We start from the raw sequence: 18,854 nt of genomic DNA, 5'->3' as shown, positions 1-18,854 counted from the left end.
GTGTTTTATTTTGTACTACAAACTTTATTGTCAAATGTTTATATTACATGAGGTAACAAACCTCTGAAGAAAGTTACAAATGCAGTGCTTCAAGAGCATCGAATTAACAATAATACTGAGTCCATTTGCTTTCTTACAAAAAACAGTAACAGAATGCACAATGAAGCATATGATAACGAAAAATTTATGGGGAATTTGAAAACGTGTGATACTTGGAAAGCTTCGATGTTGGTGAAGCACGAAAACTTATAAAATAAGTGTTTACAAAACTAAATACAACATTACAAATGATATCTCTTGATGCACCCGGCAATCAGTCACGGTGCCAACTACACTTCCTAATCAACATGTCTAAAACTCCAGGAAATAACATCTAAAAGGCACTATAACAATAAGGAGGTATTATAAATGTCCACATTATATCTAGTGCAGAGATTTATGTTTTAAAATCTATAATTTAAAATTACTCTTTCATTGGGTTTAAAATAAAAAATATTTTCGGTAATCATGGAAACTTAAACTTCCATTCCTCGCTAGGAGTATATTATAGTCCATTTTATGCCGTTATCCATTTATGACTGGGTAATTTCCGAAATCGTTAAAATAAATAATGTTTTCAAGAAAAACAATGTCCTGTCTGTTTTGAGAGAATAAATGCCGAAATAACGCAAACACAACATGGTTAAAAAGATTAAAACTATGAAATATAATTTAAGTTTACTATGAAAGTGTGAGTCACACTATCCTATGCGTGAAATCGAATAATGTATTCATTTCAATCAAATAATCCACAGTCAAGTCGCGCGACTTAGCATAGCTTGTTCGCTAAAACACTGTTAATCTTCTCCAACGCGTATTTGAGATTCGTGTACAGTTTCTTATCACATCCATGTTCTTCTATCGTCGTGAATCGGAAAGTTCTGAAGTTCTTCTCTACGTCGATGTACGTGACGGCTTGCATCAATGGACATAATATAATCTTTGTGTGGTCTTGGAAGTTAATCTGAGGAAATACAATGTTTCATTAAATACACAAATCATGAGTTAAAAATTAAATTATTTTATCTTTGTAGTTTCCTTTTGATTTCTGTGATACAATCCAATACAATATATCCTTATAATTTTTTTTATTCTTAAAAAATTTAATATTTTAAGCCCTAGCGCTTAAAAGCTATCTCTGCAAGGCAATCTTCGTATAGGATTTGTTTGATCAACTCACCTGTAACGTTCCATTAGTCAGGTACATGATGACGGCGAGTGTGGTGCGGAACCACTGGTGCAGATGCGGCAACCGGGACAGACCGTCGCTTTCTCGTACCGGTACTGATGCACCTGCAAACAGACAAACAAACAAACTTTGTATTGTTATATCACTACATAGTATAAAACAAAGTCGCTTTCTCTGTCCCTATGTATGCTCAAATCTTTAAAACTATGCAATGGATTTTGATGCGGTTTTTTGTGATTCAAGAGGAAGGTTTTAGTATATAATTTATTAGGTTTTAGACAAAGCGGGCGAAGCCGCGGTCGGTAAACTGGTGTTTAATGTTGTTTAGTTAATTATTCATATTTCAGCAAGCTTTTTTATGTAACAGAAGGAGGAACTTACTTTGCAAAGTCATATATGTGTACTTTTTTTATAGCGTGTTTTATATATTTATAGCGTTAGAATAGTAAGAAATATAAATAAATCATAAAACAAACATTTAAAAGTGCCTTATATAAATAGAAGAACTGAGAAACATTAATAAATAGATGCTCCTACCGATGAATAGGTGTTTAAAAAAAAAACGTAAAAAAATTGCCTAAATGGTTGAGCCATCGAATTTTGCAGTTATTTTATTAAGCTATTGCATAGCTTCTATCGCGGGCCTTGAGCGCGGGGACCGAATCGAAAAATTTCGTAACGAAAAAACCTCACACTCCCCACTCCGACGGGGGGAGGTGTGGCTTGAAGGCATAGCATGCAATAAGCTTTACCGCGGCCGGCGGCAGTCCCCGAGTGCCACACGTTGTTTTTATTTATATACATTACAATAGACTAATGTGTGATTTCGTTTCACACAGTATTTAGTAACCCACCAGCTTTCATGAGATGTTCAGTCATATATCTCCTGAAGTAAGTGAGGAGTTTCATCTTCTTGTCGAGCTCTTGTGGATATTCGCGCATCGTCATATACTGCTCCTGGCCCTGCCGGTTGATGTAATGCACGTTTCTGCAAGTTTTTGAGAAATTTTATTGGATATAGAATTGATTTGAAACAGTTTTTATTACTTTTTCAAATAACTTGATTTAACAAGCGATCTTCTGTTTTGAAAGCCTTAAATGTGGCTTTCTATGTGTAGATTTTTTGTACGTTTGTCATATTTAATTTTAAATCGATAATCCACTAAGCAGATTTTTAAATAGTTTAGATGCCTTATACCAGAACAATTTATAAAGATTGCCCATATTATTATTTCGATATATTACCCTTTATTATTACTCTACTTTTATACATACAGCCGCCGTGTACCAACATAAATAAATTAAAAAAACAAATCATCGATGTAGTCCACCCACTTGCCGACCCAGTTTATATTGAAAACAAACATCCTTACACTCCGTTAGCGAGCATGATCAGCTTGGTTGTGTCGTTGAACATGACGCCCACGCTCTCGTCGCACAGCTGGTAGCCGAAGCCGTACTTGTCGCTGTAGTCCACCCACTTGCCGACCCACACGAGCGGCTGGGCCGCCGGGTCACTCAGCTCGTCGGTCAAGTATTCGGGACGGCATTTTAGCTGGGAAAACAATTCAATATTTTTAAGATTTATTTTTTTTATCATCACTACATAGTATAAAACAAAGTCGCTTTCTCTGTCCCTATTTCCCTATGTCGCTTTGTATGCTTAAATTTTTAAAACTACGCAACGGATTTTGATGCGGTCTTTTTAAATAGAGTGATTCAAGAGGAAGGTTTTAGTATATAATTTATTAGGTTTTAGACAAAGCGGGGGAAGCCGCGGGCGGTAAGCTAGTTGTTAATAAATAAGACTAACGGATTTTAATAGAGATTTTATTTATGAGGAATTTAAGAGGTTGTTTTTATTGATAACATAACATTGTAATCAGCGTATAAAAATGTTTCATCTAATTCACAGATGAGGGTATATTTTTCCAATCACAGATCTTAGATCAATAATACCGATAAGATGACAAATAATACATAGGTTCTACAATTGAATGATGCTACTTCATCTGCAACAATACAGTTTCACCATACAATACATTTACACAAACAATTTCTACAGCTCTCACCTTGCTAGTAAGCAATGCAGCGAGCTGGTCGCGCAGCGCCACGAGGTTCTGCCTGTGCGACGTGAGCTCCACCGTGCGCGGCTCAGCCCCCGGCGCACGCTTTACCGGCGAGTCCACCGCCATCGCTTGGTCTACACACACATTACATTATTTTTATTAATAAATTAAACTAATCAATATAAATAAATAACACTTTGTTGACTTTTGAATATGTAACAATGCCTTAAAATATCTGTAAATCAATGAACATCTAACCTACTTATTTTTAATCTAAAATCTGTTGTTTGCATTCTATAGAAAAAAGGAGCGTGTGTGCAGAGCTTTGGCATGACTCAAAGATACCAAAATCGTCGCCTTAATCCATAAAATGTCGATATTGCCATGACGCAACTTTGAAATTTTACTCTCAACGCGTTAACAGTTTCACTTCAACAGAAAATACTCCATTAATCGTTGGTGAGGCACGACAGCGGCCGGCATGATGCCCCGAGCGAGCGAACACGCACCGTTGCTGTTGACCTCGTTGAGCGGACGCCGGTGCAGCGGCGCGCCCTCCACCAGCTGGTCCGTGCGCGGCGCGGTGGTGAGGCACGACAGCGGCAGCGCGGCCGGCATGATGCCCGCAGAGAAGAACTCGTGCTGCAGCAGCTTGTCCACCGACGGCCGCAGCGACGGGTTCGACTGCAGCTGCAGCACAATCATCGACGCGGCCGGCTTGCGTAGCGCGGATGGGATCCTGAAATGTTGATATTAGCTCAAAACTACTCGATCGATTTATTTAAACATTTCTTTACCATTAGAAAGCCCAGGTAACAGAGGCCATTTTTCATATGACACAGGGCAAACAACTAGTTTCTTCTCTCTGCCCTGCCAAATATATTCATTTATTGATAACAAAGAAGGGAAGAATTTGTTCATAGATCTAGATTAGTTTATCATGACAAATGAAGATTAAAAAGAAATGTTTATTACTAATGTAATTTGACTAAATTATATTCTCAATTACACAGAAAAACATAATCATCATTAACAGTTAAGGCTACATTATTTACAAACAACAATAAATCAATCATCATTATTGTGTCATCATCAGCTAGATTGTCTCCTTTTCTCTGAATAACTCATCCAATCTCACTGATTCATCTCCTCTCTTTATTACTCTTCTTATAAATATAACAAGCCTAAACAAACATGTGAAACAAAACATAATAAATGGATGAAATAGTTTTTAAATGATTTCGCAATGGTACAACACATGGCGTATTGCTTGTGTGAAGACACATGATGCCTTTAGTCACATGGAAGCATTCCACCACCTTAACACTAATTGTAACCTGTATCGTTGATTTAGAGTATTATCGTTGATAACTGCCTGTGCATATCGGGAGCCAACTGATAACCAGGGACCAGAGAAACACAGCTGAACCGCTAGGTCTAGCCCCGTTCTAAGTGACAAGGTACAAGTAATATATTGGTATATAATACATAAATTGTACTATGTATAATGGTATTTTATAAATAAATTTAAAACACTGTTAGGAAACTTAAAAAAAGTGTGTGTGCCGAGCACATGTGTGAGAAGTGAAACTTCTTTGGCAAGATTCAAATTACCAAAATCGTTGCCTTACTCCATGACGGTATTGCCATGACGCGACTTAGAAATTTTACTCTGAAGTTTCCCTTCAAAATATAAAGTATGTATTACATAGATAAGCTTTTATTAGAAACTTAAATAAACATACACACACTACAATCTTTATAACAATGATGTCTAATAAAATGTGGCGCAATGTCTTACCTATATTCACACTTCTTAATCCTCTTGTAAGTGTCTTGTAGTGTGGATGTCTCAAACGGCGGTTTGCCAACAAGCAGAGTATACATGATGCAGCCCAAGCTCCAAATGTCTACTTCAAAGGAGTGTCCCTTCTTTGTCAATATCTCAGGCGCTATATAGTTTGGTGTGCCGCATACAGTCTGCTTTCTCTCTCCTAATTAATAGTATGGGATGGTTGAATTTCTTAAGAGGATATTTTTTTCATAAAGTGTGAGATAAGAGTAAACAATAACAGTAGAGACTTAAATATAAATAGAAATTCAATGTTTCAAACAAAAGTTATACGCACTTGAACATTACTTATTAATTAATAGTTCAACACTTGATTTGTATACATAATATTTATTGTTAAAACATTCTGATTCAACACAAATAACAAATAATAATTTATCTGTTTTTAATATGTCTCACCTTCATATTCAATGCGGGCGGCGAGACCAAAGTCCCCAATCTTAACATGTAAATCATCATCTAAGAAAAGGTTTCCCAGTTTGAGATCCCTGTGAATGATACGCTTATGGTGTAAGTACTGGACACCCAACAGTATCTGGTGCATGTAGAATCTTGTCTCTGGCTCCGTTATCGCTTTTCTACGTTTGTGTAGTTCCATCATAGACTATAGAAATATTTTGGTTCGTGTGAGGAATATATTTATAAGACAAAAGACAAACAAATAAGAAGAATTGTAAAATAGATGAAATTAAAACGTGAAGTATGAATATAGAAGTATCATATAAGTTTTAAGTTGGTTTTTAGATAAATAATGGTCTCTTTATTCTATTCATATTAGAAATTCAAGTTACTTAATTCCAAACATAATATTACTACATTACAAAAAAAGCACAGTAAAGATAATTTTTGACAAAACAAACATTATTTTATTATAATGATACTTACCCTTCTTTTACATAGTTCCAAAATAATATAAATATTAAGAGAGTCTTCGAAGAAGCTATGGAATCCAACTACATGTTTATGTTGTAGCGATCTATGGATGGAGATCTCTTGAAATGTTTTCTCTTTCTGATTTGATTTTACTAGAAGCTTTTTGGGAACAACTTTGCCAGCCCATACTTGATTAGTGGCTATATCCTGTATTTCATAACACTTTGCAAAGCCACCCTAGAAAAACGAATCACTATAATTGTGAAAAAGTTTACCTAGTACTGTTAGCACATATTTTTAACATATTTAAAATAAGAGATAGGTAATATGTTGAGTTGAAAGAAAAAATACTAATTTTAAGTTTAAATATATGCAAATACTTTTAATATTAAATTGTATGTATATGTTTGAATCAAGTTAATTTTACTTTAAAAACTTGTTTCAATAGGACACATGGTAACAGATGTTTAACACCTGCCACTGGAATAAAGTTAAATCAATGATATTTCAAAGATATCGATAATTTTACCACATTTCTGAATAACATATTGGAGTTACTATATTTAAATAAATAAAGCGTGCCCCATGGGGTCCTATTTAATGAAATAAACATAAAAATATTGGAGTAATCGTCTTTAACGGTTCATGTATTCAAATAGTTACAGCAATGTTTTATAGCTTAAAAGTGTGGAAAGCTGTCTTATAATGATACAATAATTAAAACTGAACTTAATATGAATAAAAGCATAGTTTTAAGTAATAGTGGCAGTTAAAAATCGAATGTGTTGGCTAAGATGCTAACCTCGATGGTGATATTTTTTTTAGAAAATTCGTAATTTGATGCAAATATACACGAAGGAACATTTCTCACCTTAGATAAATTAAAGGATAAAGAAATTGATAGTAAACTAATAAACTTACCTTTCCAAAGAATCGTAATCTTTGATATGTGCTGTTTGTTTGGGGATCATGTATGATTTCTGGTATTTCTTTCTTATCATCTTCTTTAATTGATGCCATTATATATAAACTTAAAATAAAATATAAATTAAAAGTCAAATAAAACAATTAACAGCAAAGTTATAATACGATTGTTGACACATTATCAAAGGATAATTTCAAACGGCAAAACGTTTGAAATTAAAATCTGTTGCACTGAATTTTGAAGTTTGAACGGTTTACATGAATAGCCAATCATAGAATAGACTAGTAATGTTACCATAAACAAAAACTTTATTTTTATTGATAAAATAAGCATATTAGGGATAGTAAAATATTTCATGATAAATAAGACAATATATTAACTTTTAGTATTAATTCAACAATAAAATAAAATTGCCTAAACATAATTTCTTAAAATATCAAATATTATGTCAGTTGTGTCGTGGAGCAAGAACCATTGACAATAATATCCACAATAATATCACATTATGGCGACCTTGGCGGCAAATTTAAAATTTCAATAGATTTCGAATTTCGTTTACTTAATGTAGAAAAAAAAAATAACACCAAAATAACATAATAAACATAATAACTGCCATGAAAACCAAAAAAAAAAAAACACAATAACATACACATAATAACTTATTTAATTTGTTTTGCAAACTTCTACGAGAAGTCAAGTTTTACGTAGTAACTAATACTTAATCTGTGGTCAAGTTACACTACGTATATTATGAAGTAAGGTATATGGCAAGTTTTTAACATAATATTTAAATATTAACGAACAATTAATATTAATTACAAGCTAATTTTTCCTATACTTTACTTGATTCGTGTTTGTTTTTGAAAATAAAGTATATACATATTAAAAGATAACAAAATCGCTTACTCCATGACGTGACGATTTTTCTATGACGCGACCTTGAAATGTTACTCAAAATAGACACGAAATGATATTAGGTATACCTAAGTTTTGATAAGTACCTAAATATTCGTCGAATGTTACTATTATGCTTAATGCTTATCCTAGAAACGGGAATAAATAAAAAATATCGTGAGTTAAATTAGCGATAAATATTTATCAGAAGCTTTGAACTTCCTGCAAATCTGTTTATATTCAAGTTGTCTGCTATTATTGTCGCAGTCCATAAAAAGCAGTTGATTCATTTGTATCCTACCTACTGTTTTCTGTTGGATTGTAATTTTTGTTCAAATAAGTTCATAATTACTTAGTGAAATAGATAATAATTATATATTTTCAAAAATGTTTCCTTTTTCATATTGGTGTTTTTTATTTTTTGTGACTTGGGATATCGGAGCATCTCAAGTTATTTTGACTACCGACGAGTGTAAGTAAAAAAAAAAAAACATATCACGTGAGAAAGTTCGTTAATGGCCGTTATTTTGTTAAAAAATAAACTGGGTATTCTTAATACATATTGTGATATAATATTTTGAATCAGATATAGATTAGAATCTATAAGTTTTTGTAACTATCTACATAGATATATGCATTTTTGCATAGATTATTTAATTTTGCAACATTAACTACGTGCCTTGTAAAATAAGATTTTTTAGTTTTTATTGTGTATATATTTACGGATACCCGCATATTATAGAATGTAGAGTATGGAGAATAGACTGTTCGTACAGGTAACAGGTAGGTTGATTCACGGTACACCATTGCAATGAGAGTTTCAGTAGATAGATTTCGCAATAACATTTATATGTAACTCATTGTTGTACTCAATGAAAAACAATATTAAAGTTTAATTACACTTTAACTAAGTCCGTAAGTACTTAAAAAATACAAGTCCCTGTTAAATCTAAATAATTTTAAATTATAAATACGTAGTGTAGGTAGTTAGTCATACTCCAAATAAGTCTTAAATACCTTATGAAAATTTTACTCACTATAAACTGAATGTTAACACAACACCAAAAACACAACTTAAACAACCTCTTTCATCACTTCAAAGTAAAAGGTAATTAATGATAATTATTATCTAATACTAAATTACGCGATCAGTCGCGTGCCTTCGCATCGCGTGAAATGGTTCTCAATTATTGTTCTTCGAAACCGACAGTTCTGCATGGTAGTGGTAGAGGTCAGGATATAAAAAACGTGGTTGTCATGGTAACATCAAGTGCTATGAAGGACGTGCGTAGATAACTCCATTAGACCTTGATAGCGATATGGAAATACAGGTATCGTCATGGTACATCATACAAAACTTGGAATAGACAGTTACATTTTGGGGGTTATTTTGAATTATGTAGCGCCTTTTAAATCACTTATTCTTGATCACCAATTCACTACTTCTAAAATAAAATATTATACCTACTTAGATTCCCGAGCCCCTAAAATATTGCTGTCGGCTAAGGTGTTATAAAATTATAGGTCTTCCTACTAATTTGAAGTTTCGAAATTGCAGTTCTTCTTTCGTGAATCACTTTTTACCACTATGAAAGTTTGAGAGCAACGTAACTCTGCATTACTTTAAACTAAGTTTAGCCTACCGAAAGTAGGCAGCCAACTATAAATAAGTATTATGCTGAATACGGCTTTTGACTCTGTCCATCCATTAGATAATTTTATTATTCTAAGTTATGATTTCGCTGTTACAGTAGAAATTTCTGAAATTACTTAGTTTCTCTAGGTACTTTTATATTATGCATGTTATATTCATATAAACCTACCTCTTGTATCACTCTAATTTGTTTTAACTTTATGTTACTCATGTAGCGATAGTAAATGTAGATACCTACCACACTACTAAGTGATTATATTGTTTTGTAATTACCATACTTAGGAATGTTTATTTACCTTTTTGGGAAACTCCAAATGACGACTGAGTAAAGACATACACCTTATTATATATTAATATCGCTTATTTATTTATAGTGGAAAACCACATAAGCCCAGATGATTTACGAGAATTTATGAACTTTCGCACTGATGTTACCACTACGACCGAGTCCAACGTCATGGAATACGCTGATGTTGAGGTATTTGTATAAATTAAAATACAGCTTTTATGTTATATTTTATTACAATTATTCGTATACATTGTACCAATAGAATAAAACCCAGTATGTTATCACAAAAAATAATATTTTAAATATATTAGTTAAATTCACACAGGTTTTTTGACATAATAAGTAAAAACAATGCTAGCATCTTGCTAGCATCTATATTATACTCTGATAAAAAATACAAATAAATGTTTTGAAGCTTTCGTATTTCCTCAATGAGTATTATATGAATATTTTATTATTTAAAAATGTAAGTAATAAGATTAATTGGTACTTGGTAGATAGCACTAATAAATTATAAGTTCTAATATATCTAATTCTTATTTATATAAGGACACAACAGCAAAGCTCCCAGTACCAAGAGTAGTGGATTGTTTCGGTCTAGGAGCCTTGATGAATCAGCTATGGTTCCTCAATATGAAACCAGCTACTTCTGACAGCGTTAACACGCATTTCTACTTCTCATCCAGATTACGACCAGAGAGAGTGCAGGTATTTATTATTAATCGTGATTTGATAAAATATATTTTTTTGTGTTTGAATTTCGCGAGTGCGATGCGAGAGAATTAATTAAAGACTAACAGATTTTAATAGCGATTTGTTAATTTTATAAACATATTTTTTGCAATAAATATTGACAATTTATATTTTTTTATTTAAATTTTTCGCATACGTAAGCAACTCACTATATAAATTTGCACTTCTGTCGCGCGTTACGATATCCAATATTCAACTTGTATGACTAAACATAAAACAATAATTTAGTAATTAGTTCATTCATACTTCATCATTAGTAGGAAAAATAAACAGAGTCAAGTTCGTGAAATTCTTGTTCCTAATTGCACTAGACAAATAATTGAGGATTACAAAATGAGCAGTAAGCCAAACTAATTGTATTGCATCATGCAATTTCTAAGCAATTACCTACTAATTATTTTACTTTGACCATCACCTTGGTGGCAAGAATTTTATTAGGTTTATTATTGTTTTTAAATATTCCAAGAATGGTATAATATTACCTACGTATCTGGTTTTCACTTTGACGAATTAGTTTGTTATTATGAGTAAAGCGATTGTGCTGTACTTAGTCACTTGCATCCTTTCATTTTTATTCCTTATGACCAAGACTTATGACTAATCGGAAAATATTTTTAGACAGATAGTGTAGTTCGATTGAACTGGTATTGTATAGCATAGAGCACATGTTTGTTTCCGTATTTGATTAATCAAGTACATCGAAGGAGTCGTTCTTTTAACTTTATTCAAGCTATTATTGATAAAATAAAAAAGGGATATTTGTTTTTGATTAATTAATACACACATAATTTGTTTAATATTTTTATAACGTTATTTCATTCGTTAAACATTTTGAGAGAATATGTTTAAGTTTTTTTAAGCAAATTTACTTTATTTACACAATGATGGAAATGCAGTCACTTTGCGGATTTATGAAGAATACGCAAGTGTTGCATTATTTTGTGATTTTTATCCGCTCTGACATAGGATAGGTATCCTTATCATTTCTCATTCATTGTTATTGAGATTATCTTAAATAACATATTGTTTATTTTTTAAATAAATTCGTGTCCCGATGCGTGTCGGTATACTAAGGTATCCCAAAATTGCTCAACCGACATCTTTTACTAAACTAAAATTTGGTTCAGTTCTAAGCTTTTCATAGATTTTATGTACGAAAGAAGAAAGAATCATGGTATGAAGATCAGTGGCTGAACATAAATTTTAAATAAAAATAAAAATTGTTTGTCTAGGTTTTCCTACCTATAACACCCTATTACGTAATTTTAACAACATTTCGAAACACATACTGACCTCGGTTCTATCTGTAATGATTAAATTTATAGCGATTTTTTCAAATTTATTCAAGGTATATCCAGGGGATCAATTCGGCTTGGAATGGGTAGATTTCGATCCAGCTAGAAAAACAATAATGATTGTCCATGGATTCATGAGTCACAGTAATGCGTCGTGGGTTCGCGATATGACGAAAGCATTTTTATACTGGGTATGTATAATGTGTGTATTTAATGTTTACATTCGCAAAATGGTCATGGTCACAATATATGCAGTGTAAGTAGTTATAGCAATCTGTTTGTAAATCACTTTTCTCAATAATTAGTTTTTGTACATGAATAAATACCTACTTACCTATCTCAATACAAACTACTGATTTACTGAATATTCTACATCATAGTATATAAAATATCCCTCAACTCAGTTGAGTTATGTTTGTGAATTGTCTCTGAAATAACGCAAAAAAAATTCATCTTTACTCTATAGAAACATTTATCAACAATTAAAAGTATGAAATTATTATTTGTAAGAAATATGTAACATGTAAATAGTTTATACACGAACTTTATTTTGTAAAATATTGCTATAAAAGGGGATTTACGGAGTGCCCCAGGGTAATAAGCTTGGACCCAACGTATTCCTAATTTATATTAACGACTCTTACTATACAACTTGTAATCTTACAAATGTGAAATCTTTTAATCATTTAACAAGAATTTTGACGGTATTAATTTAGATTTTTATTTATTTATTATAGGCAGATGTAAATGTGATAGCCGTGGACTGGAGCAAGGGCGGTAACACATGGAAGTATTGGCGAGCAGTAGCCAACACTAGACGAGTCGGCTCCGATACAACTGGGTATATTTTAATGCTTACAAGTTCTCATGAATAATGATTTCAAATGTTTCGATGGATCGATTTTAACAAAAGTCTTATAATTTTATTTTCATAGTTTTCACTAGCTATTTTCTTGAGAAGAATACTTTTATAGTCAAATTCTATAGTAAGTAATATAAGACGAATAATTTTATTTGGTTCTTTCCATATACATTTAAAAACTATCCATGGAATTTTTTTAGGAATACATTTTGAAATTAAAGATATTTAGATTTTTCATTTAGATTTTCATTTAGATTTTTCGCAAATTTTGTATTATTACTTTTGATTTTTAGCTTCATGCGACAACTGATAGCTAAAACTGGAGCTCGCATTAAGGACTTCCACTTTATCGGCCACAGTCTGGGCGCGCACATTGCATCTTATGTTTCTTACCATTTGGGCAGAGTCGCGAGAATTACAGGTAAATTAATAAAACAGTTATTTACTTACAGTATTCAAATTCAGTTAAATAAAAATAGGTCCAAATCATAATACCCATAATAAAATTTACGGTTCCGATAAAGTTGTCTGAGAAATAGTTGGCTTTTTTATGGATGTCCTGGCAGAACAATTTTTGCAGGTTCATCTAGTTTCTTATTAGTATATGTTTAAGACAGAAAAGAAAAGATAACTTCTGAATATCAAAAACAATCTTCAATATCGTATTCTATTTAGATTCTGCTCCTTTTAACAATGGCGTTATGCCTTGAAGAATTATATTATAAACTTTAATTGTAAAGCAAAAAATGAAGAACTTATTAAGATAAAAGAGTGTGTGTGCGGAGCACACGTGTTAGAAGTGAAACTTCTTTGGCAAGATTCAAAGATACCTTCGTCTCACTCCATGACGCGATTTTTAAATTTTACTCTCAACGCGCCTAAAGAAGTTTCACTTCAATAATATTTATTTACTGGATTTAGGTCTAGACCCAGCTCAGCCCTGCTTTGGAGATTCAAGTCGTGTGGAAAGATTAGATGACTCGGATGCAGATTTTGTTGATGTCATACATACTAATGGGAGGCTCTTGCAAAAGATTGGCTTTGGGTTGCCGGATCCTATAGGTAGGTTGGTTTTGGGAAAATATTATTACTATCCTTTAAAAATGAAATTAAGAAAATTTGAAAAATAAATATTAGAAATTGAATAAATCTGTTTAAAATTATTTCACATGATTTATTACAGGTAATAACTATTACCACGAGAACTTGATTGATTGAACTAAGAAGAACCTTTTCTATTTTATTAAACAAAAATATTTGATAAATTTAATTTTTGAAGTATCTCTAGTTTCTAGGATCTATAATTATTTAATAATAATTCTAATGTTAAGTATACAGTGTGTAATCGTTAAGTGTGCACAAGCGTTTATTCCGTAACTATTGCAGATACCAAAAAACTTTAAACTGATATCGAAAGTACTTAACCTAATGAGTAAAATGGCCATAATAAATTTTTAAAAATAAAACGAGAAATATCAAGAAATGTTACATTAAACGCTCCCATACATTTTATTTCCCATACATTTTGTATTCATAGCAGATTTTCGAAGTGATGTCCTCATTGTGCAATACAATGAGGAGCTCTATTTACAGTTTCTAAATGAACTTCCCTTCAAATTTGCGAAGTAATTAAAGCAGAAAACCAAAAAAAGAAAGAAAAAGCTAAAATCTTTCATATTAAATGTACTAGGTTGATCCAAAAGTAATGATAATTGGGTATTTCCTGTGCACATAAAAATATAAAATAAATGTTTTTTGCTTGCTCATGTATTCACTAAGTAATCACAAAAAAATCATATCAACAGGCCACGTTTCCAATTATTTACATTAATTTGAATGTGAACCGTGCGTGCCAGAATGTTTCCCGACGAAAAGAAAAAACAACGATTCGACATGTAGAGTGTAAATTTCTAAATTTTTAATGATATCAGGATAATTTTTTGTCACGTTTTGTGATCATGGACGTTATCCGAGTTCACCATGTTTATGCTGAAACCAAAAAACAATCAATGTCCTGGATGCGAGCTTCCAAAGTGACGATGAAGAAATTCAAAGTGAAAATCAGTAGGTTAGATTAAAGCGGTAGTTTTTTGGGACGCTGAAGGAATAATTATGGTGGAATATTTTAAAAAGGTAGCCACTTTATTGGGCTCTTACTAAACAGACCAAATTAAAAGATTGCGGTAGGTTAGTAAGGAAAAGAGACATGGCAAACTGCGGACCTGAACGCTGTTTCACCAAGACAACGCACCAGATCACAAAGCGTCAGTTGCGATGGCTGCCATTCAAAAATCGGCATTCAAAATGCTTGAACACCTACCCTATTTTTTAGATCTAGCTCCTATTTACTTTTATCTCTTTCCTCGGCACAAGAAACACTTTCTTAGCAATAAATTATTTTAAGACGACAGCGAAGTGATGGCCGCGTGGAGGGGTTTTTGTGGATGAAGTCAAAGTTTTTTTTTTTAAGTTTAGGAAAAAAAATATTGATGTATATTTTCTAGTTAGAAGACTATGTAGAGAACTACATAATTATTATAACTGTAATGACCTTGTTTAATATTGATTATCATTACTTTCGGATCAACCCATGTACATGGGATATTCGTATCTCATACTAAATGTATGGGAGGGTTTCAAGTTAATTTTTTAGATATTTCTCGTTTTATTTTTAAAAATTTATTATGGCCATTTTACTCATTAGGTTAAATACTTTCGATATCAGTTTAAAGTTTTTTGATATCTGTAATAGTTACGGAATAATCGCCTGTGCACACTTAACGATTACACCCTGTATATGAAATTTGTTTTTTGTTAATTGTTTGTTCTTTTTTCTTTGTCTGTTCTATACTGAAATATTATATATCCAGGTCACGCAGATTTCTATCCCAACGGCGGTATGCAACAACCGGGCTGTGTTAATAAGACTAATTCCGTCTGGTCCAAGATTTTGCCTATATCTCCTTCACGTACGTTAATATCCCTTAAATTGCCAATTTATTTTTTTATATATTTTTTTCATGAGAAAGAATTAACCAATTAAATAACGTGTAGGGAAAAGGGCGTGTGTGCCGAGCACACGTGTCAGAAGTGAAACTTCTATGGCATTCAAAGATACCAAATCACTTCAAAAAAAATATTAAATCTCTAGTCTATTTTTGGGAAGTAAATATTTTCCTTATAATACAGGATTTTCGTCGCTATGGACGACAAAGCCGACATTATTGTAACATAATTATTGTGAGATCAGTAAAGATTTATTTTTATTCTATTTTGAAATCAATTTATATTTTTTGCTTATAAAATTAGAGAGTGGGCTTGCTCACGGAATTTACCCTTCGTTATATACAAACCTAGTTATATTAGTTATTTATAAGGTTGTATATTACATTAAAGAATACCTTGTCAAAATTATTTTGTTAATTTCGCCAAGTTTACTTTTACTATTGAATAAACTGCTTAAATTTTTTTTAATTGAAAATTTTCAAGAAAAGAATTGTAAGTCAGGGTCTTTTCTTATTCTTTAATTTTTCAATATTTTCAAATAATATATAGTCAATATAAATTGCCTTTTCAATGTTATAAAAATAAAACTATATTTTCTACAAATTAGGTCTCCAACAAGCAATATGCAGTCACGGGCGAGCATACGTACTGTTCACGGAGTCGCTTGTGAATGGTAATTGCACTTTCAGAGCATTTCGCTGGAATATGACTTATGAAGGGTATGTACGGAACCTATTTATTTAATTAGTTTTTTTGGGTTATTAATTTTTGTTTATAATAATTTATATAAATGTGAATTTAAAAAATGTAATATTTAAATATTTTTTATAGAATGTAGAGCAACATAATAGTTATTTATTTATTAAACGATCTCTTTTTATGGAGATATACTTTTTTATATTTGAGTATTGTTATGAGTATATATTTGAGGTATATTTTGTTATTTGTTATTGAGTACATAATAAATATTTCATCATTTATTTTGGGTTTGTTTTCTCATCATTTTAAAGATTTTTTACACCCATCTATTTTTTTTAATTCAGAGTTAACGCAAGTTTGCTAGCGGCGTGTGATAGACAGTCGTCGTGCTCTGAAATGGGCATCAATGCTGTGGGCGGGGAAAATGGGCAAAAGGCGAAAGGCGCTTACTTCGTTCTTACTACCGCGACGCAGCCATTTTGCCGTGAGTGTTTTTTTGTAGTACATATTTTTTGATGACTTTTTAAGGTGTGGTGTTCTAATATGATAATTTTTGAAAAAAAATTAAGTATAGGTACCAAAAGGTTCGAAAGTTAGCAATTATTTATTATAAGCTCTTGTCTTCTTATTTTGAATAGTTTTTCCAATTACGCAAGAGCCAAGTTAGTAATATTAATTTTAAAATCATGTTTTATTTTATTATCTGTAGCCACAGAATGGCAACGCGCGCACCCGCGCGCGGATCTACTCCGCGATTTACGCTTCGGCTTCAGAATAGACAGATCGGTGCGTTTGTACAATGTCACCAACTCGTATGGGGACCCACTACTCGATGTCACTACTACGCCGAAGAGCTGGTTCAGAAGATTCATAAATATTGGTTAATTAAAAAATAAACTCTATGACCAAAACAATAAAGACTAGTTCTATGTGCGCAAATTATTTTTATATAATTTATTTATTTATTGACAAAGAGCGAGCTGCGGTGCGCTTGTACAACGTCACCAACTCGTATGGGGACCCATTCCCAAAGAGCTGTTTCAGAAGATTCATAAACATTGGATAAATAAAAAACTAATTGAAAATAAACTCTATACATAAAGTAATCAATAAAGATTTATTTTGCTTGCGCAGATTTAATCGATATTTGAATTTTAATATCTCACAAGAAGCGCACTGGCTGCATAGAACAAAAAAAAAAGAAAAGAAAACAAATTCGAGAAGCAGCTGTTGCGTGTGGTGGCGTGTGTATGTTTTCGCCCTTTTCGAAATTCAAATTGCTGGTATAGGTACATCTTGGTATACATTGGTATACATGCACAAAAGCATGCACACAAGGATGTCATTCATGTCATGCTGGATGTTGATAGCTACCTACTTATAAAATATATGTAGAGTATTTAAGTTTTTTATTTTCCTAGCAAAATATTTTTAAAATGAATAGAATTTTGGCTGTGTTATTACATTTTAATATGTTTAAGTTATTAATTTATTATAGATTGATAATATTTATAATATGAAATGTATTAAGGAAATGTATTGTTTAATTGAAATTATATTTTTTGTGTTTTATTTCAATTGCAATCCCTTAGTTTGAATATTATGTATATTGTGATATATTAGGTACAATAATTATATGTATTTTGTTAATAATGTAATTACTCTTCGTTTATATAAACAAAGAATATTATATGGACGCTGCCGGGATATAAGCCATGGATAGACAAAGATTTCAAAAACGATTTCACATGATTTTATTGAAATGAAACATATTTGTTTACACTCGGTTAATAGGCTAATATTAAATTTAATAAAATGGTTATTAGTGTTGTTGTTTCTTTTGAAGTTATACTTCTTTTGGCGCGATGGAGAAAAATGATGAGAGTGAATTTTTACGATGCCCGCGCACACCGACACCTAAATTTAACAGCATAAAGTTAGTTCTAGGTGGTATGAAAATTGATAATAATTATGTTCAAGTTGTATATTCTAGTATTTTTTTCCATACGCCAAAGAAGTATAACTTCTAACACGTGTACATAAGTACACACACTCTTTTTATGTTAAATATAATGGAGGTGACTTTAAACTTACCGCTTTTTACACTTTCGTTTTAAATCCGACATTTTAGATGATTGCTTTTCAATGGCATGCCATTTATTTGCTGCGATCCTGGCCGAGGGTAAGGAAACGGGTTACAAAATATTAGGTATGTGTGATTATTATTTACACGTACCTACTCTTATCATTCTTTTCACTTAACTTTACTATATAATAACAACATTTTAGAGAGTTAGCAGTTACATTTTAGTCATTGTTACTGCAAATATTATTTTTGAAAAGATATACTAGAAGGTATTGCATTCTACACGCGGTTATGGGTGTACTAACAAGATTATCTGTAAAAACAGAGAATTATCGTGTGTTTAAGATAAACCTATCTTTAGATAATATT

The 18,854-nt window shown here is 31.8% G+C and overlaps 2 protein-coding genes across 2 annotated transcripts; one reads left to right on the top strand and one right to left on the bottom strand.

Moving 5' to 3' along the window:
* Nucleotides 1-3: 3 nt before the first annotated feature.
* Nucleotides 4-8,896, bottom strand: LOC123702302 (serine/threonine-protein kinase polo). The gene is made up of 11 exons (XM_045650019.1): nucleotides 8,879-8,896; nucleotides 6,944-7,052; nucleotides 6,035-6,259; nucleotides 5,549-5,753; nucleotides 5,099-5,291; nucleotides 3,807-4,036; nucleotides 3,301-3,431; nucleotides 2,602-2,783; nucleotides 2,083-2,216; nucleotides 1,220-1,332; nucleotides 4-1,003 (listed from the first exon to the last, which is right to left on the bottom strand). Exons 2-11 carry the CDS (start codon nucleotides 7,040-7,042, stop codon nucleotides 809-811), a joined length of 1,707 nt encoding a protein of 568 aa, XP_045505975.1. The 5' UTR covers nucleotides 7,043-7,052; nucleotides 8,879-8,896; the 3' UTR covers nucleotides 4-808.
* On the top strand, nucleotides 8,122-17,375 carry LOC123702323 (pancreatic triacylglycerol lipase-like). Its single transcript, XM_045650043.1, has 11 exons — nucleotides 8,122-8,313; nucleotides 9,870-9,973; nucleotides 10,334-10,492; nucleotides 11,886-12,023; nucleotides 12,570-12,673; nucleotides 12,988-13,115; nucleotides 13,616-13,756; nucleotides 15,565-15,663; nucleotides 16,308-16,419; nucleotides 16,744-16,883; nucleotides 17,109-17,375. The coding sequence occupies exons 1-11, from the start codon at nucleotides 8,229-8,231 to the stop codon at nucleotides 17,282-17,284; spliced, it is 1,386 nt and encodes a 461-aa protein (XP_045505999.1). The 5' UTR covers nucleotides 8,122-8,228; the 3' UTR covers nucleotides 17,285-17,375.
* Nucleotides 17,376-18,854: the final 1,479 nt, after the last annotated feature.

The sequence above is a fragment of the Colias croceus genome, chromosome 2 (genome assembly GCF_905220415.1).
Source record: "Colias croceus chromosome 2, ilColCroc2.1".
Taxonomy (NCBI): Eukaryota; Metazoa; Arthropoda; class Insecta; order Lepidoptera; family Pieridae; genus Colias; species Colias croceus.
Note: the sequence above shows the minus strand (reverse complement) of the source record. Positions and strands in the feature narration are given on the sequence as shown.

Bases quoted from the DNA above. Each gene is read 5' to 3' on its own strand.
- LOC123702302 (XM_045650019.1), bottom strand. From the start codon at position 7,042: ATGGCATCAATTAAAGAAGATGATAAGAAAGAAATACCAGAAATCATA. The intron at 5,292-5,548 runs GTGAGACATATT...ACTATTAATTAG, and splicing joins CGCCCGCATTGAATATGAAG to GAGAGAGAAAGCAGACTGTA. The intron at 2,784-3,300 runs GTGAGAGCTGTA...TTGTTTTCCCAG, and splicing joins CTGCATTGCTTACTAGCAAG to CTAAAATGCCGTCCCGAATA.
- LOC123702323 (XM_045650043.1), top strand. From the start codon at position 8,229: ATGTTTCCTTTTTCATATTGGTGTTTTTTATTTTTTGTGACTTGGGAT. The intron at 9,974-10,333 runs GTATTTGTATAA...TATTTATATAAG, and splicing joins TGGAATACGCTGATGTTGAG to GACACAACAGCAAAGCTCCC. The intron at 15,664-16,307 runs GTACGTTAATAT...TCTACAAATTAG, and splicing joins TTTGCCTATATCTCCTTCAC to GTCTCCAACAAGCAATATGC.